Source organism: Rhinopithecus roxellana, chromosome 13, assembly GCF_007565055.1.
Source record: "Rhinopithecus roxellana isolate Shanxi Qingling chromosome 13, ASM756505v1, whole genome shotgun sequence".
NCBI lineage: Eukaryota > Metazoa > Chordata > Mammalia > Primates > Cercopithecidae > Rhinopithecus > Rhinopithecus roxellana.
Window position 1 is genome coordinate 12,655,921 of NC_044561.1, and position 20,102 is coordinate 12,676,022.

The 20,102-nt window shown below is 51.3% G+C and overlaps 1 protein-coding gene across 1 annotated transcript; it reads left to right on the top strand.

Annotated features, from left to right (window-relative positions):
• Window positions 1-313: 313 nt before the first annotated feature.
• PVALB (parvalbumin) lies at window positions 314-19,317 on the top strand. The gene is made up of 5 exons (XM_030915151.1): window positions 314-376; window positions 2,800-2,867; window positions 4,697-4,829; window positions 6,188-6,297; window positions 19,099-19,317. The coding sequence occupies exons 2-5, from the start codon at window positions 2,807-2,809 to the stop codon at window positions 19,125-19,127; spliced, it is 333 nt and encodes a 110-aa protein (XP_030771011.1). The 5' UTR covers window positions 314-376; window positions 2,800-2,806; the 3' UTR covers window positions 19,128-19,317.
• The last annotated feature ends 785 nt before the right edge of the window (window positions 19,318-20,102 follow it).

Sequence of the window (20,102 nt, forward strand, 5' to 3'; positions counted from 1 at the left end):
CCTTTCCTGGCAGGATATGGAAGAAGGAAACATTGCTGCCATCTACAGTAGTCACGGAAGGCTTCATGGAAGAGGTGAGCCCTGCCTGGGCCTCAAATTTGGGTGCTGGAGGGAAGCAGGGGCCAAGAGTTATTAATAGGCTTGGCCTGATGGGCCCAGGGAGGCTGAATGTGATACAGACACCCAGCACCATGGTTGGGGAGTACCTGACACCGGAAGGGGAGGGGGCCGGGGGCTACGGGGAGTGCCACCTCCCAAAATAGCCAGAGCAGAAGCCTATATAGGTGGCCATCCCACCGCCAGGCTCACTTCCTGACGGGACCTCCCACCAGCCCAGCCTTTCAGGGCAGGCTTCAGCCCTCCACCCCGACCTGAGGTGAGTGGCAGCGACCGAGGTTGGAGGATAGAGGGATGCAGCAGGATGAGCCAGCTGGAAGGGACAGCTACATCTCCCCTGTCCCTAGTGACCCGAGGGAGGGGGGGTGTTGTGGGGGTGCTGGAGGCAGGGCAGCTGGGGAATGTAGGGCTGAGAGTATGCATTCCTGCTTCTCCACGCAGACTCCTGGTGTGGCCTGGGGCAAACTCCCCCCTCCCTCTGCCCCCTGAGGCTGGGCCTCAGATTCCCCAGCCGTAGAACAAGAGGGGTGGAGCCAGACATCTGTGGACTCTGGTGATGCCATCAGAGGGGACCCAGCGGGCAGAGGAGGACTACCGAGGACTGATGGGATGACCTCATGACATTGATGCTCTGGCTGGGAGGACTCAGCCCCGAAGGGTGTTTCAAGTTGATGAGAGAACTCAGCGGCGAGGAGAGAGGGAGGAAGGAGACGGAAGAAGAGTGGGCCTCTGTTGAGGCTCCAGCCTTTGCCACAGGGTCACTGCTTAGGGGCTCACCAGGAGCCAGTGTGGGGCTGAGATGTATGGCACCTGATAGAGCTGGGTCCCAGGTGCCAGGGAGGATCACTCAGAGAGCCACTGAACTCCACATGAGTGAGCCCAGGGGTGTGCTCTGCTCTGCTATTGCTTTGCCATGTGTCCTCAGACCACTCACGGATTCTCTGCGCCTCCGTTTCTCCACTGGTATAGCTGAAGGGTCTTTCAGCTGGGGAAATCCATTCTCCAACTAGGAGTAAGCTGGAGTGAGCTCACCCCTGGAGTGAGCTGAGCCTGGGAGTTGAAATGATAGCGTAGGAGTCTGGCATGTCTGAGTCAGCAGCCCAGCTGGGGACAAGGTGCAGAGGTGACGGCAGTAGCAGCAGGGGCCAGGGCAGCTGAGGGATCCTGGGAAGTCCTAGACTGGTGAGGCATCAGGTCAGGAGCCGCAGTCTGGGAGCCTTGGAAGCCAGCTGGCGAGCTGTGGCCTGAAGGAGCTGACTCACAGGGAGGGGGCAGCTGGAGCCAGCAACGGTATCCTAAGGTTTCCAGGAAGGGCACCCATCCACGGCTGAGCTGCAGGAGACAGTGTTGACAACGATGTCAGGGAACCTGAGCTACTGGACAGCTGCTCTCCCTGGGCCCAACCACCCAGGGCCACCACAGCCCCAGGCCCTGCCTACCTGCCCATACCTTAAGTTGCAGTCCCCAGGTCCTACTACATGGGACCACTGACATCAACACGTCACTGAGAGACAGAAGCCCAGAGAAGGTCACAACCCAAGGTCACACAGGGACTTAGCGCAACCCAGGATCTAGAACCCAGGCCTCCTGACTCCCTGTCCAGTGCTCACACACTCTAGAAGCAGCTGGTTGCAGCTTGAAACCTTGGGAACCATGGGGAAGAACACAGCTGATCTCTGGCTGCATAAAGATAGACACTGTGACATTTTTCCAGAGGTGAAGTTCAGAGCCCCCACGCCTGCTTAGGTTGTCTAGAAAGTGTGGTCTGAAGGGGCTACCCTTCTTCCAAACACATACGGGGCTTTCTGGGAGGGACCTTAGCAATTCCAAGCAGCCTCCCCCACCCTACTCTGCCCAAAAAGGTTTATGGAAACAGGGGGAGTCTGGTCCCATGATGCCGGGACCCAGGAGACCAGGAAAGCAAGTAGTTAGTAGAGATCTGAGAAGTGTTCTTTGAAAAACCAAGCCAACAAAAAAATAAAAATAAAACAAATCAGGTTTTAGAATGTGCATCCCTGGCCAGATGTGGGATGGGGCACCCGAAGTGGGCGCCAGCAGCTACTGCTTGTCCCTGTCCCTGTCCCTGCCACCTCCTCCCTGCGTCCGGTGGGTCAGGTTTCACGACCTCAGCGCTCAGATTTTGCAGCATAAATTTGCGTCCAGGAAAGACCAGAGCAGAGGCTGAAGTAGGAGTGGAGAGAGAAAGGGAGCAGGGCCTAGGGGGTCCTGGGGTGCAGGCTGGCCGCTGAGGGTTCAGGATCTTCCCCCACGCGGCAGGACATCCTCGGAGGTTCCCAGATCTGAGACCCCGCACCTCCTGCGTGTCCTTGACAGCAGGTGGACTTTCCAGACCTGGCTGGTGACTCCAGTGCCCCCTAAATCCCAGAGGTGGCCCCCTTTCCCTCGTGCCCTGGCCGCAGCCCCTGGGATCCCGCGGACCCCTGGCCTGGCGGTGCAGGAGCGGTAGCAGGTCCGCGCGCCCTTTTGCCGGCGGCCGGCGCTGCTCAGCCGCGAGGCTGGACTGAGCCGCTCCCGCTGCGCTCAGAGTCCGGGCCCCTGGCGCCATGCCAGGCCCGGCGGGCGTGCGCCCGGCGCGCAGCACTGCAGCGCTGGTCATATGAGCAGAAATGATGAGAAAAGCACTTTTTAATCTTTTCGCACTTGCTCTGCCCGCTCAAACAGTTGCAGGATGTCGATGACAGACTTGCTCAACGCTGAGGACATCAAGAAGGCGGTGGGAGCCTTTAGCGGTGAGCAGCGCGCTCCCCTTCCATCCCTCTCTCCTCGTCCACCGCCCGCACCCCTGCACTCCGCGGGTTCGGCAGCCTGAGGGTCTTCCCCAGCGCGCTTCTGCCCACACTTCCCCCTGGGCGCCGGCGAGGTCGGGGCGGGGGCGTCCTTGGCGGTTCCCAAACTCTGTCCGGGCGAGACGTGGCGCAGGGAGCGGGCGGGGAAGCGGGCGCCCTGCCGAAGTTACAGAAACTTGAGGGTGCTGAAGGCCCGGTGGCTGGGAGGACTCAGGGTCCGGAACCAAGGGCGAAGACCAGGGTCGGAGGAGGGATCGCCAGGGTCCTTGTACGAGCTCTCTGGACGTCCTCTTTAAGGCACGTGGAGAGGACTGCAGGGCGCATCCCCGTCTCCAAGCGACCCCTTTCCTGGACCCTCATTCTGGATAGGACTTTTCCCGCCAGGTGGTAGCCGTTGTTGGCCCCCTGACTGCCCTAGTTCCTTTACTGAGATTCAGCAGCGGACCTGCGGGCGAGGTGACCTTCTGGAGCCGGCGCACAGCTCTGCCCAAGCCTGCACGGGGCACCTTCAGTGCCTCAGACCTCGGGCCTCCTTAGGCGGGCCGGGGAGGGGAACTGGCAGGCTCACCTCTCCCAGCTGCCCGGGACTTCACCGCTTAGCTGCCCGCCTTCCTCCTCCCCTGTCGTACAGATGGGGAAACCAGGGAACTGTCTTGGAGAGGACAACACAGTTGCCCAAGGTCACCGAACTGGGCAGAAGGGGTATTAGACCTGGGTTGCCCAGCCTAGTGTCGGAGGTGGACAGGGCAACTTTCCTTGCCTCTAGCCGTGTGCTGAGGGGAAGAGAACATGACTTTCACAGCCACCTCCTGCACACAGACACACACACATACACACACACACCCCTACACATACACACACACACATACACATACACACACACATACACACACATATACACACACACACATACACACATACACACACACACACACACACATATACATACACATAATACAGGATCTAACATTGTACCCTTCCCCAGGTGTTCTAAAAAAGGACCCCAAGATACAGAAAATCGCAGGTAGAAAAGGACTCCCATTTCCTTTCTGCTTTGCACCCCCTCCCCTGGGCACAAGAACCTCTCTGGGAAGCCACCCTCCTAGGGTCCTGGGATAACCCTCTCCCTTCACCTCAAGCCCATCTGGGAAGAAACTTAACTGGGTATTTCTCGGGAGCCTCCCAACACCCACTTCCCACTGCCTCCTAAATGGATTTCTACGCAGAGCCAGGACTTCCGGGTCTGCCCCCCTCCTCCCTCTCCTCCTCCCTCTGTGTGACCTTGAGGGAAATCTGACCTTTCTATGTCAATTTTCTGGTCACAGAGTCTGTGGCCAAGAAAGAAGGTCAACCCTCCTCCCCCTACTCCCAGGACCATGTTCATGCCCCCTTCAATTCCCCAGCCCACTCCCAACCAGCTGGCACCCAAAAGGCTTCCTGGATATGAGGTTCTCAGAAGAACAAAAGCCTTTGGTTCTTAGGTGCTGCTCCCATCATCAGGAATGGGTGCAGTGGAGGCAGGGTGTGGGGGCAGGCTTGAGAGCCGGGGTGATCTGGATGTGGGTGCACCTCTTCCACTCCCAGCCTTGTGACCTTGGACAGGGCATCCTCCCTTGCCCGGGCTCCCTCAGTCCTCCGATGGAGGTGGGTACCTCTCATTCTCCACAACTGGCATGCGGGAATCCATCAACAAATGCTTTGACATCCTCCATTCTCCCACGCTTCCCTACCAGCCTTTCTGGTCCTATTTGACCCTGCTCTTCCCCCCACAGCCATTGACTCCTTCGACCACAAAAAGTTCTTCCAAATGGTCGGCCTGAAGAAAAAGAGTGCGGATGATGTGAAGAAGGTGTTTCATATCCTGGACAAGGACAAAAGTGGCTTCATCGAGGAGGATGAGCTGGGGTAAGGGGAGGCCTGCAGGGGCTGCCCAGCCCACAGCTGTGCGAGAGGGAGTGGGGGCTGGGACTCTAGCTTCCAAGTGTCCATCAGACCTGCCTTTCACTCTGCCTGCTTCACAGAAAGTAACAGTGCATGAAGGCAGTGCTCGGACCCAGGGCACCAGGGGAGAAGGCTTCCCGGCACTATTGCTTCGGAAGAGTAAAACCCTCAGCTGAAAGTGGAACTAACTAGGTTAAGTGATAGCCACTTAATATTGCTAATGGAATGATGCTACTTAATAATTTAATACAAATGAAGAGGCAGTTTTTGTTGCTGCCTAGCACCATAGGCAGGGCAGAAAGCATTCACTTGAGTATTTCATTGATTTTCATTTGTCTGACAATTACCACCTTCCTGCAGCCCCCAGCCCTCTGGTACTAGTGTGGCTGGGGTGCATTTTCTGGGCAAGCCAGGGATGCAGAACCAGTTCTGGGGGTCCAGGGGTCCTTGGAGAAAAGCAGAGAAGGAGAAGTCTGTGGCTAGGAAAATGTATGCCTCCATCGGCAAAAACCGTCTCCTGCCATAATCCCCTCGGCCACCCGGCCATGTCTACTGACTCAGGTTGCCTTATGTCACCTTCTGGCCAAGAAAGCCTTGAGTTTTGTCACAAAGAGAAGGATGGGGGGTGGGTGTAGGGAGAGGCCTTTCAAGTAGTGACTTCCCCAACCATCCTGTCTCCCCGCTAAACCATCTCACAAGCGTACCTTCTGAATGTAAGTGGCTAGAACCTTCATATTCTACCCACTTACATCCAACATGCATGTACACTTCTGCGCACACACACACACACACACATTCACAGAGGCTGACGTCCCCCGTCCTCCAGGCATCACCTTCACTGGGAAACCTCCCCGCACCTCCCCTCACCCCAGGTGGGCAGATACAGCTTCTGAGCGCCCTCCTCCACTTCCACTGTCATTGTGCCCATCACACCGTGTGGTCTCTCTTGGAGCCTATGACCTCCTTATTTTTTTCAGTGCCTTCTGAAGATCACCACTGTGACCCCACTTTCCAGCATATGTCTGACACAGAAATGACACTTAGTGGATACTTGTTGGATAAATTAACCAGTGTCGGTGCCCTCCCTGAAGTGGGATCAGCCCTTCGCTGAGGACAGCCTGTCCTTTCCTGAATACTCATCCACGAAAGCACAGCCACCGAGCAGGCTACCTGGCACAGAGCATCTGTGTGCATGACTGCTGCTCGCTGCCTGTCCCAGCCACCCCTTTCCCCATGCAGACACAAGACCACCCTCCATCCAGTGTCCTGCAAGGAGACCTTGGCCTGACTCCCTCACCGGCTTTCTCCCTTTTCTCCTCCAGATTCATCCTAAAAGGCTTCTCCCCAGATGCCAGAGACCTGTCTGCTAAAGAAACCAAGACGCTGATGGCTGCTGGAGACAAAGATGGGGACGGCAAAATTGGGGTTGACGGTGGGTAGCAGTGACCTGGGGTCTGGGCATATTGTGGATCTTGGGGTGTTGGATGCAAAAAGTTTGAAGCTATGTCTGTCACAAGGAAGGGATGATATGGGGCCCCTCACTCCCCTAGATTATAAGATAAAAAGCTGTCCATTAGGTCTGAGAGCTCTGCCACATACTCCAGACAAAGGAAAACTGGTGTATTTTCCTAATTTGAAAACCTAAAAGGAGTAGATTCTGTTTTTCCTGCTGGGTAGGGGATCCAGGAGGATTTGGGATTTTTTTTTTCCTGAACTCAGCCTGCACTTTTGCATGAATACTGATCCAAGCTCTGCCCAAACTGGCTGTGTGACCTTGGGCAGTGTCTCGCAGTCACTGGGCCTCTGTCTCCCATCTGTAATCCAAGGAAATGAGGCCGACTAATCCCCAAGGATCCTCTGCCTCTCACATTCTCAGATTCCAGGGATGGAAATTCCTATCTCCTCTCCTCCTCAGCATCTTGTCCTGGTGTCCTGTAACCCCAAGTCTCAAAACCTGTTTGGGTTTTACTCAAATGTACGATTCTAGCCTTGCAGCAGAGCCAGGAAAAACAGTAAGCCAGAAATCCGCGGGGAATTCAGACGGGGAATACCTGGTCCTGCCTTGCTTTGCAAGCTTCGATGTTAGCACGGATGAGAGACCAGTGGCCCACCATCCACTCCTTTCTCCATTTGGCTCCATGTGGCATTCATACAGCGCACCCACGTTGCCATCTCTCTTAGCATCATGATTTCCTCAGGAATTATCTCCAGTTTGCAGGTGGGCAAATGGACATTGAAGGTGCTTAGCCTAGTTCAAAGAGCTAGGACACAGTGGTGGGGCAGGGATTTAGAACCAGACCTGAATGAGTGTTTGCAGCATGCTAGGCTGCTATTTGCTCCAATAATGGCCTTTTCTACTGATCTCAGAGAAAACTGTGTGTAGGTGTTTGGCCTCTGGGCCCCAGGCTATCTCGGTTCAAATCCCAGCCATACTGCTTTCGAGCTGTGTGACCGTGCGCCATTAGATAACTACTCTGGGCCTCTGTTTTCTCATCTCTGAACTGAACATAATGATAATTCCTATAGGGTGATGACAAGGGTTAGATGTGTTAATATGTAAAGTGCCTAGAGTAAATGCTATATACGCATGTATTAGCTAATTTATTTAAAACTAGGGACTGTGTTGCATTCATCCTTCTAGCCCCAGTATCTAGCCAATACCCCACACAAAGCAGGTTCTTCCTAAACGTCCGCTGCCTGAGTATAAAACCCAGACACCCATGCTCTCCTCCGTCTCTGCCCCTTGCCAGCTGTGACCTTGAACCCATCACCTCTGCACACCTACGTTCCCTTGCCCGGCAAATGGGGTGCGTGAGCTTCTCCTAAGACCTGTTTGGACTCGTTGTGAAAATTAAGTTTCTGTGAATACAAAATCGCTTTGGGAAAGGTACAAGGAATATGAAAGTAGGTGTGTGCTTATTGCTTATGAGCTAGAGGGTTTTTTTGTTGTTGTTTGTTTCTTTTTTGTTTGTTTGTTTGTTTCCTGCCAGTAACAAGAATGGAGAATCCCTGTCAAAGTCAAATGCAGGGGGTCCCCTGGCCGTCTGATGCCAGCTGCCCTTCTTGTGGCTGGGAGGGAGGGAGGTGGTTTTAAAGGAGTGGAGGAGAGGGTATTGGAAAGGCATCATTGGCTTGGCTGCTCCTCGGGCTTCTGGTGCTTGGCAGATCCTCCTTCACACCCCCATCCCCACCAGTCTGCTTATTAGACAGCTCCACCCCAAGGCTTGGCTCCCACCTCAACCCTGACCCAGGCCTCCAGACCTGCCTTCCATTTTTATTTGCAGCCAGTATGCCATAGCTCAGAAGCCCTGGGCCGGGTCTTCATGGCTGACTGCTCACAGACAACCTACATGATGAAGAAAAACCAAGCCAGACCTGGCCCAGTTCCCTGCCTCCCTCCCTCCCTCCCTGCCACACTCAGATCTTAAAGCATCAACTAAACTCTTCTAACAGATCCAGCAGATGTTGACTGAGTAGCAACTCTGTGCCTGGCAATGGAAGAGGTAAAAATAATTCAGGCCCATTTCCTAACTGGGTGCCCCTGAGCAGCTGCTCCTTAGCCCTGAGCCCCAGCTTCCTCATCTGTAAACTAGGCATTATAACATGAGAATGTGGCCTGTAGTGCCCAGCACGTAGCAAATGCTCAATAAACGGCAACTCCAATGCCTTATTTATTTATTTATTTATTTATTTATTTAGAGCCAGTCTTTCTCTGTTGCCCAGGCTGGAGTGCAGTGGTATAATCTCAGCTCCCTGCAACCTCCGCCTCCTGGGTTTAAGCAATTCTCCTGCCTCAGCCTCCCAAGTAGCTGGGATAGTAGACACGCACCACCATGCCCAGCTAATTTTTGTAATTTTAGTGGAGATGGGGTTTCACCATGTTGGCCAGGCTGGTCTCGAACTCCTGGCCTCAAGTCATCTGCCCACCTCAGCCTCCCAAAGTGCTGGGGTTACAAGCATAAGCCACCCCCTGGCCATACAATGTCATTTTTATTGTCTGCACATTGCTTGCACACATATACTCAAACAAGTGATAGTGCCAGCCAGAGGCAGAGGTGCAGGCATCAGGCATTTTGTGCAGACTTGGAGGCTATGCCACAGGCTGTAGGGGACAGAGGGAGTGGGGTCCAGGCAAGGCATTGGCATCAGCTGGAAACTGTAGGGTATGTTCACAAAGGGGCAAGAAGATTGCTTTGCCAAGAATGGGAGGAAAGACTTATTAGCTGGGCATGTCATGTGTGTCCAGCCCAGTGCTGGGTTTGGTTACCTCATTTGACCTTGGGATGACAGAGGACATAAGTGCAGATGTAGAAAGGGCAGCCCAGGAAGTGAGTACAAGGTCATGCTGCCAGCAAGTGCCAGGGCCAGGATTCAAACCCAAAAGCGTGGTCCAGGCCCACCTGTGCAGCCTCCATTGAACTCATAGGCAAGACATAAAATAGACAATGAGCACAGGCCACCCTGAGGCACTGGGGCCCCACACCTCATGCTTTTGAGGTGGGAAGATGCAGACGCCCCCTTCCTCACTCCCAACCCCCTAACGCAGGAAGGGTGGGTGCAATGATGTCCAATAGGTGGTGAGATGGGAAGCAGAGCCTTTTTGGGGCCCAGGACATTCTGTTTCAGATACTCTGCTTTGCTGTCACTCTCTCTTAAGGCCAGAGGGCCCAAGCCCCACCTATAGCTGGAAGATGCCTTCAACTCCTGGTAGGATCTGGGGCATGTCCCAGAGAGCCCTTCTGACCATAAAGTGCCTCATCTTTAAAACCATGAGGCAAGCCGGGCGTGGTGGCTCACACTTGTAATCCCAGCACTTTGGGAGGCCAAGGCAGGTGGATCACAAGGTCAGGAGTTCGAGACCAGCCTGACCAACATGGCAAAACCCTGTCTGTACGAAAAATAAAAAAAGTAGCCGGGTGTGGTGGCACATGCCTGTAATCCCAGCTACTCAGGAGGCTGAGGCAGCAGAATCACTTGAACCTGGGAGGTGGAGGTTGCAGGGAGCCGAGGTCACACCATTGCACTCCAGCCTGGGCAACAGAGCAAGACTCCATCAAAACAAAAAACAAACAAACAAAAAAAAAACATGGGGCGCATAACTAGCCAATTACTGGGGTACATTCCAGCCCCGGGATTTCACAGATGTCCCAGTGGATAAATGTCTACACAGAGGACCACTTCAGTATTTTGGCTCAGCTGCGTGACCTTGAATGACGATGGCAATAGCATCTAACTTCATAGAGCACTCAATACATGCCAGGCACTGTGCTTAGCATTTCCCTCATTTAATCTTCCTAGCTATCTCTGAAATGTATACTACTATGATTCCCATTTTATAGATAGGCACACTGAGGCTCAGAGAGACTAAGGGCTTGCATAAACCCTTTAGGCTAGGAAGAGAAAAGATCAAGGTCTGAAGTCAGGTCTGTTGAGCTCCAAAAGCACATGACCTGTGCTGCCTGCTTCATTCATTCATTCATTCATAGTTTAGTTTATGATAGGATGATTTTATTGATTGACTTATTGCCTATTTCTTTCTCCTCCACTAGGATGTCAGATCCACTGAACAGGAACTTTGTTTTGTTCAGTTCTAATCCCAGCACCTAGCACAGGGCCTGGCCCATAGTGAGAGAACAAGAAAAGTGTATTGGTTGAATGAATGAATGAACGAATGAATGAATGAATGAATGAATGAATGAAATGAACAAGTGCTCAGCTCTGGGCAGCACTGTGCAGTGATGAGGATGCACAACTGCTGTATGTAGGGGGAGATGATCTGCAAGCTGAGGTTGGGGATCTGTGAGGACTTGTCTGTAGCAGGTGCTGGGAGAGCCCCAAACCAGGGACTGCCTCTCTACCCTGCTCTGTTCGTCCTTCTGAAGGTGAGTGATATTTACCAGGTTCTTAAAGATCCTGTATTGAAGGGAGGGGGTAGGAAGACAAAGTTCTAATAATAACCCTTTGCATTCCTGTCTCTGAGGCAACTACTTCCAGGAAACTCAAAGGCTTTTATAGGTGTGGTTGATTGATTCTCAAAGGCCACCCTAAAAGGCTGGTGCAGGGCTGATATGGGGAGGGGCTTAAGGCTGAAAAGGAAAGAGAAGCTAGAAAAAGAGGTGAAGGGTGCCAAAATAATCTTTGTTAAAGCACTTGCAGTTGCAAAGCCCAGGCATAAAAAGCAGACAAAGCAGACTATGTGGCAGGTGCCTTTTCAAATACTTCACCTTCACAACGGGTCTCCCGCTGGGAGTCGGTGTCAGCATCACCTGGAGGGCCTTTGGCAACACAGATGGCTGTGCCAGACCCAGGAGTTTCTGATTTCTTAGGTGGAGCCCACACTTTTGCATTTCTAACAAGTTAGCAGATGGTGCTAATGATCTGGCGAACCACACTTACAGGACCACTGCCTTACAATAATCCTAGAAAGTAGATGCCATCACTATCCCCATTTTGCAAGTGAAGAAGCTGAGGTATCGCGAGAAGTGACATGCCCAGGGTCTCTCTGTAGCAGAGCTAGGACTGAGGCACAGTGGTCCAGCCAGGACCCTCTGCCATCCTGCCTCACATGGGCATGTGTCCCCAGCCTGGGCCTTCCAAACTCAATGCCTGCCCCCACAGAATGGGCCCACCAACAGGAATCGAGGTTAGCATCCGTTCCCACTTCCTGTGTGCCAAGTGCTGCACACAGGCCTTACCTCTTTTAACTCATTCAGACCTCCCAACAGCTCTACAAGATATCTTTAGTACTGATACATACAAGGAAACTGAGGCCCAGGGAAGCAGAGCGACTTGCTCTGAAGCCTCGGGGCCCTCTTCAAACCTTGACTCCTAATATCTTGCTGCAAAGAAGATCCGCACGCCCCACGCGCACACGTGCCTGCACGCAGTCCTAGTTACATTCTTCCCGAAACCCATTGCCAGTGATGGATCCACTGCCCTCTGCTTTAAGCGTGTCTAGACTCAAGAGTCTGGGGTTTGCATTTTGTTTCTGTTGCTGAAACGTAGTCATCATTATTGTCTAACCTTGCAGCCCCCCCGCTGCCACCCACTCCCGTGCCTGAAGGAATTTGCCTTTTCTGCTTCCCTCTGGCAAAATCTGTTCTCTTTTATCTTTAAGTAGCCTATTTACTGTGAGAGGCGGAGTGATAGCGTAAGGCCTTGGGCTGTGGTGGAGCCCCTGAGTCAGGCAGAAATTAGAAAGCCAAATGCTGGGCATCAGCCGTGGGAATGGCTGTATCTTTTCCTCTTTCAGGACATCCATTCCCACACCTGGAAAGTGGGGAGAAGAATACTCACCTCACAGGGTTGTTGCTCCAATGAAGGGAATGTTCTGGAAATGATTCCTTTCCTCTTATTTTATGGGAATGCTTTGCTTGTAACCCACCTAAAACCTTTGGAAAGTGGTGGAATCTCAATCCTCAACAGAAATGAAATGGAGTCTAAAGCAGGAGAAAAGTGAGAGAGGGATAGAAGGAGAATTTGCGCATCTCCCTGTCATTCTAGCCCTCCGGCCTCTATGAGGATTTGATTTCTAAGTAGGACAAGATGCTCATATCAAGGCCAGCCCAGGGTTTGAGGGCAGAGCCCTAAGGTGCACTATGCTTTGTCCCATCTCATTGCACCCTGGTACCAGCTCAGTGAGGTCTAGGGGACACTGTGATCCCCACTGAGAGATGTGAAAACCAAGGCCCCGTAGACAGTAAGTGCCAAAGTCACATAGCAAGTCCTTGGCCCAACGGGACCCGGGTCTCCTGACTCCACCACTCCCTCCCCTAAGCTGAGCTGAGACGTTTTAGTTATAAATGGCTTCTGTGCTTAGCAAGCTGCTTCTTTTATTCCCGTGTGGACTTTCCCTAGCTCTGGCCTTATGCTGCACTAGAAAAGATTTAGCAAGGGGAGAGGAAGCAGTCTTCCTTACATAACTGGCCTTCTGTGAAAGGGAGCAGCTGCTTGGTGGAAAAAGACATTGCCCTCCATGCATCCCTCTCCTGCCTCTGGGGGTTGCAGCTTGAGTTAGAATGCGGGGCCATTTAACTCCAACCTTTGAGGAAGAGACACACCCTGGCCCCAGCCACGCCTGTTAGAATCTTTCTAGCTGAGTGACACTCAGCCTCAGTTTCTCTGTAAATAAAATAAAGATAAGAGAGCCGATGAGGATGAGGTGGAGTAACACACCGCGCAGTGCCTGGCACAGAGTGAGCCACAGAACTGTTGACGCGGCCTCCTTGTGGCTGTCTGGCTTGACCCGGAGTGACTCTGCCTCCCAGTTCTCCCGGATGGGAAGGTGATCCCTGTTTGAGATACCAATTTATAAGAAACCGAGCCCGGGAGCTATTTAGAGGCGAGGTGATAAACCAGGAGGCCGGCTCCTTCATCCCGGTCATCACGGTCATCACGACAGAGGCAGGGAAAGAGCCTTCCAGCCGCTGACTCAATGGCCGGCTCAGTTTCGCTTTGGGCCATCAGTGTGTGCTGATCTCACCTGTCAATAGCTTCTAAATTTGTCCAATCCCCACAGCCTTGGACTAGGGCAGACCTAATTAGGCTAATTTCGGTTTCCTAAGGGAAAGAAAAGAACAGAATCCTCTAGTCCTCTGATCCTTCCTCTGCTGCCTCCCTCCCACCCCCATCCCTACCGTCTACCTCCTTCGTCTCTTTCTGATTGGACAATGACGACATCTGCGAGCTGGCCCCAGACGGGGTTGGGCGAGGTTCTAGCCTGCAAAGGTACTGCTGAACTTGCATGTCTTAGAAGAGAATGACGATTCTGGATGCCTCCAAAGGAAGACTGTCTCTTCTACCTGTCAACATTAAGAGTTGATTTAGTCGCATTCCCACTGTGTGCCAGGCACTGTGCTGGGCACTCCTTCTCCATTATCTCCTGGAGCCCTTACCATAACCCTATAAGGAGATAGTCCCAGTATCCCCATTTTATAGGTGAGGAAACTGAGGATCAGGAACTAAGTTGCCATGGATGGGTGTCCTGGAGGTGGGATGCTAGCTCTGATGGGATAGATGGATTGGAAACTTGTACCAGGTTAGCTGGTTGCTCTTTAGGTTTTCCGTGCCCTCTGTTTATATCTTCCTTGCCCTGCTTAGTTTCAGGACTTTCGTGGTTAATGTTATGTCAAAGCTCCAACCTGTGTTGGTTGTGCTGGGGAGATCCACAAAGGAGGTGGAACTAACACTTAGAAGTTACTATGTGCCAGTTGTGTTACCCCATCTGGTCTTTCTAATAGCTATCTAAACAGGCATTATTATACCCACTTTACAAATGAGAAAACTAAGCTTCAGAGAGCTAAAGTAGTGACTGATGGCCACCTAGCCAGGTAGTGCTGGAACAAGATTCAGACGTAGGTCCAGGGTTGCTGGACGGTTGTAGGTAGGTGCCAGGGTGGAGGCAGGAAATGCTGGGATCCTAGAGACAAACAATGGCAACATGAACAACAATGATGCTAACAATTACCAGTTACAGTACCATTTAGAGCCTCCTGCTTCTGCCGGGCAGTAGCCAGGCGTTTATAGGTTTGGTTTCAAAGTGGCTTGAGGTATAGAAACACTTTGGTTGCAACATCACCGGATACTGAGAGCTTGCTGTGCATCAGGCCTGTGACCAAGAGCTTTAGTGCTGGCTCCTCTGAACAACTTAAGGAAGTAGGTACTATCATGAGCTCCATTTGACAGGTGAGGCGAAGCATCTAGTTGAAGGCCACAGGAACAAGAAATGGGAGCTGGGTGTTACCCCCAGCTTGCTTGCTCCAAACACCATGTGACAGCCGGAAAGGCGTCTTCTAGACCTGACACTCACTCGTAAGAAAACCAGGACCAGGGAGGATAAGGTGTGTTGTCCAAGGACAGCAGCAGATGGCAGCGCCAAGACTAGAACTCGATGGTTCAAAGCTACATTCGCCATCCTGGGATCCTACCTACTGCCAGTTAAGCTGACCTAGAGTTTACGGGATCTTTGTTTGTGGGGTTTTTTTTGTTTTTGTTTTTGTTTTGTTTTTTTTTTTGAGACAGAGTCTCGCTGTGTCACCCAGGCTGGAGTGCGGTGGTGTGATCTCATCTCACTGCAATCTCCATCTTCAAACCATTCTCCTGCCTCAGCCTCCTGAGTACCTGGGATTACAGGTGCGCGCCACCGTGCCTGGCTAACTTTTGTATTTTTAGTAGAGATGGAGTTCCACCATGTTGGTCAGGCTGGTCTCGATCTCCTGACCTTGTGATCTGCCCACCTCGGCCTCCCAAAGTGCTGGGATTACAGGCATGAGCCAACGCACCCAGCCAGTTATTTGTTTTTCTTTAAGGAGAGACCTGGGCATTTTAGAGGAAGGGTTTGGCTAGGAGACCTGTTAGTTAATTGACTGGCTCCTAAGAGCTCAGCCCTGAGGCAGACATGAAAGGCACGGAAGAGGTGGTTCCTGCCCTCAATTTATCTACAAAGTCGCCTGTTGAAGGTTCTGAGGAGATAAAATTAGAATTCCGTGTTCTCTGCTGAAGGCCAGCGCATGTGGCTATTGTGATGTCCTGGCTGCCTCAGAATAGATTGCAAGGTGGGCAGAGGGGCTGATTTAAGAGGCTTTCAAAAACCCCACAGCTCCAAAGTACCTCCCAAAGTCTGATTCCAAAATGCCTGACTTTCCATCACTGGAGAGTCCCTCATTGGTATCCCCGGGCCACAGTCACACCCGCTGCACCAAATCCCATCTAGTGTGAAGGTGATCAATGGGCTCTTTACCGATGAGTAGCCTGACAGCCCATAATTTCTAGAGTGAGGATGAAGGGGTCAGTGCAGTCTGGAGCACAGAGAGGACCAGCTTCCCCTCTTGACAATCTCTCCACGAGCAGGCGATGGCAGACAGGCTCATGCATCCTTTATCCCAGGACAGAGAAACTCAGTGTCCCCAAACAGGGAATGCCAGTGCTGGTTGAAATGACAGGTTTAAGTTGGAGAGGGCTCATGCTTCTGCCTGAGCCGGGACGCTAGCCCTCTCAGAAGTAGCCTCTCCACATTCGTGTAGGGGGTTCCTGAGGCCGGAGGCCAAGTCCTGGCTCTGGCTCTTGTTTTCCACATGACCCTGACACCTCACCTTCCCAGCCTCCATTTCCCCATCTATAAAATTAGAATCCTCCCAGACTGTCGTGTGAATTATATGAAGTAAGTCAGAGCTTGTTGAACCTTAGGAAGGACTCATGAGCCATCTCATCCATCCATCCATCCATCCATCCATCCATCCATCCATCCTTCCTCCATCTATCCATCCATCCATTCATCCTTCTCTCCCTCCCTCCATCCATCCACCAACTCCTCATCCATCCATCCATCCATCCCTCCATCCGTCTACTCCTCCATCCATCCCTCCCACTATCCCTCCCTCCATCTGTCCATCCATCCACCCAGCGCTTATTTATGAGCACCTACTGTGTGCCAGGAACACTGTGGCTGCCAGGAGAGCAGTGAATGAGAAAGAGGCTCCCCTGCCCTCCAGAGTTTGTATTCTAGTAGGGGGAGACCAACAAAAATAAGTGCATAAATAAGATCATTTCAGAGAGTGCCAAGGACTATGAAGTAAATAAAAAAGGACTAATGAGATGGGGTGGTGATATTTGAGCTGGGACATGCGTCACTCTATACCGAGGTCAAAGTAGGTGAGAAACTACTGGGATGAAGAAGGAAGCCTAAAAGCATTTCTAGCTTGAATCATGTCTGCTGTGTGACCACGGTCAAGCTGCTTAACTTTCAAGCCTCAGTTTGTTTTCCCATCTGTAAAATAGAGGCAAAGGTGTGTCTCTCATGGAGTAGTCATGAGGATTCAGTGAGATAATATATGCAAAATGCTTCCCACATTGGCATTCAATAAATGTTAGTTACTAGCTACAATTAATAAAAGTACTACTAATAAAAGACATCTCAAAATAACCACCTGCCCCACCAAGGTCCTGGAAGATCACAGACTCCCGGCTGAGAAAGCAAGCACTTTCACACCTGCCCTGTGGGAAGGATTCTGTACAAGTGTTCGTTGTTTTTGTATTTATTTGATACTGCATCCTTGGTACTGCTGTTACCACTCGGCCAGAGAGCCTGGGGATTTCAAGACCAGCTGGTGGACCCTCACTCTCGGTCCCGCTCTGCATCCCCCATATCCAGGTCACCCACCTTTCCTATCCTAGGACAGACACCCTAGGGACAGGAGAGCATGGTGTCTATTTCCTAAGTCAAACCTCAGAAAGGTGAAGCACCCAGCTATGTTATGTATCCCTTCATCTGGCCAGGGGCAGTGCCAGGTTATTTATTGATTGATTGATTGATTGATTGATTGAGACAGAGTCTCGCTCTGTCACCAGGTTGGAGTGCAGTGGCGTAGTCACGGCTCACTGCAACCTCCACCTCCTGGGTTCAAGCGATTCTCCTGCCTCAGCCTCCCAAGTAGCTGGGACTACAGGCACGCGCCACCACGTCCAGCTAATTTTTGTATTTTTAGTAGAGACAGGGTTTCACCATGTTGGCCAGGATGGTCTCAATCTCTTGACCTCGTGATCCACCTGCCTCGGCCTCCCAAAGTGTTGGGATTACAGGGGTGAGCCACCGTGCCCAGCCCAGAGCCAGGTTATTTCTACAATACAGCATGTGTTGGTTTGGTTTTGTGTGTGTGTGTGTTTTCACTTTTTTTATTTTGAAATAATTGTGGATGTACAGAATTATTGCAATGATAGTACAGAGAGTCCTGTACACCCTTCACCCAGCTCCCCCGATGTTAACACTTTACATAACCACAGTACAATGATGCAAACTAAGAAACTGCATAGGTGGGATTTTACATTTCTATTCCATACAAAGTCCAGGGAGGACGCAGCTCACCTCACATGAGTCCCAGATACTTTTTGTGGCCTTTTTGAAGCCATTTTATGACCAGCTTTTTATTTGTCTTTCCCAAGGAATTATTACCGGCCCCTCTCTTCACTCCACTGACAGATGAGGAAACCAAAACCCAGAGAGATACATTTTCCAGCAAATAGGGCCAGACTAGGCCTGGAAGCCCTCACTTTCAATCCCCAGCCTGTGCTCTCCCCACATCACAACACTGCATTTTATTTTTTCTTTCTTTCTTTCTTTCTTTCTTTCTTTCTTTCTTTCTTTCTTTCTTTCTTTCTTTCTTTCTTTCCTTTCTTTCTTTCTTTCTTTCTTTTCTTTCTTTCTCTCTCTCTCTCTCTCTCCCTCCCTCCCTCCCTTCTTTCTTTCTTTCTTTCTTTCTTTCTTTCTTTCTTTCTTTCTTTCTTTGTTGTTGTTTTGTTTTGTTTTGTTTTGTTTTGTTTTGTTTTGTTTTGTTTTGTTTTGTTTTGTTTTGCTTTGAGACGGAGTCTCATTCTGTTGCCCAGGGTGAAGTGCAGTGGCACAATCTCAGCTCACTGCAACCTCCACCTTCTGGGTTCAAGCAATTCTCCTGCCTCAGCCTTTGGAGTAGCTGGGATTACAGGCACCCACCACCACACCCAGCTAATTTTTGCATTTTTAGTAGGTACAGGGTTTTACCATGTTGGCCAGGCTGGTCTCAAACTCCTGACCTCAAGTGATTCACCTGCCTCAGTCTCTCAAAGTGCTGGGATTACAGGCGTGAGCCACTGTGCCCAGCCAAGACAACACTGCATTTTCTAGGGTGATAGGGACTTGCCTGACACCCCACACTCTCCACCAGGCTGTGATATGGCATCTCAGAGACATGTAGTGGCATATGGCAGCCAACTCCTTGTCCTCTCTCATCTGCTGGGGAGAAAAACAGCAGAGAAGTCCAGAAATATTACTGGACCCTGAGCCTCAGTTTCTTCATCTGTAGAACAGGAACAATGACAAAATGCACCAGATAGGATTATTGTCAGAGTCAAATGAGATACTGCATATAAAGTGTTTCGAATAGTGCCTGGCATATGATAAGCATTCAGAAAACTATTATTATTAATGCTATTGTTATTATTGTAGTTATTATTATTGATTTTGCGTGTGGCATGACATGGTGAAGCAAAAGATATGGTAGGCCCATCATGTTCCACCTCACTTCACTCATCTGCCCACTCATTCATTTATTCATTCATTCATTTTCACACGCACACTCTGGGGCTCCTGCAGCAGAAGCAAGAACCCAGAGAAAGCACCGCCCAGGGCCCTGCAGTCAGGTGTGGACAGTCTCTCTTGCATTCCAGCCTCTGACTCACTTTCCTTTGTCATTTTCTTCTGCAGAATTCTCCACTCTGGTGGCTGAAAGCTAAGAAGCACTGACTGCCCCAGGTCTTCCACCTCTCTGCCCTGAACACTCCATCTCAGCCCCTCTTGCCACCCTCCTGCATTTCTGTTCAGTTTGTTTATGTTATTTTTTACTCCACCCATCCCCTGTGGCCCTCTAATGACACCATTCTTCTGGAAAATGCTGGAGAAGCAATAAAGGTTGTACCAGCCAGACTCTGCTTGCTGAGGAAGACTCAGGCCTAGTCAGGCATTGGCTTTCCAGATGCATCCGGGCAGGGGGTGGGGGCCAGATTTCAACAGTTAGAAAAGATGTGATAGGAGAGAATGGAAGGGAACAGCCTCTTTTTTGCACTAGGTACTAAGCATGGCACTCTACAGAGGTTACCCACTTACTCCCTAACACCACCCCATAAGGTAGGTGATGAAACTCCCATTCTCTAAAAAACTAAGTCTCAGAGAGGGGAAGTGATGTGCCTAAGCCCACAAAGATAGGATTTGTTAGTGTTGGGGTTTGAATGCAGGTCCATGGTTGAGTAGGTGGGTGGGTGGGTGGATGGATGGATGGATGGATGGATGGATAGATAGATAGATAATGGATGGATGGGTAGATGGGTGGGTGGATGGGTAAATGGATGGATGGGTGGGTGAATGGATGGATGGATGAATGGGTGGGTGGGTGGGTGGACAGGTGGATGGGTAGATGGGTGTGTGGATGGATGGGTGGATGGGTGGGTGGATGGATGGATGGATGAATGGATGGATAGATGGATGGGTGGGTGGATGGGTGTGTGGATAGATGGGTGGATGAATGGATGGATGAATGGGTGGGTGGATGAATGGATGGATGAATGGGTGGGTGGATGGATGGATGGATTAATAGATAGATGGATGGATGGATGGGTAGATGGGTGGGCAGATGGGTAAATGGATGGATGAGTGGGTGAATGGATGGATGGATGAATGGGTGGATGGGTGGGGGGATGGATGGATGAATGGAT

Coding starts and splice junctions, on each gene's coding strand:
- PVALB (XM_030915151.1), top strand. CDS start 2,807: ATGTCGATGACAGACTTGCTCAACGCTGAGGACATCAAGAAGGCGGTG. Junction 4,830..6,187: donor ATCGAGGAGGATGAGCTGGG/GTAAGGGGAGGC, acceptor TTTCTCCTCCAG/ATTCATCCTAAAAGGCTTCT. Junction 6,298..19,098: donor CGGCAAAATTGGGGTTGACG/GTGGGTAGCAGT, acceptor TTTCTTCTGCAG/AATTCTCCACTCTGGTGGCT.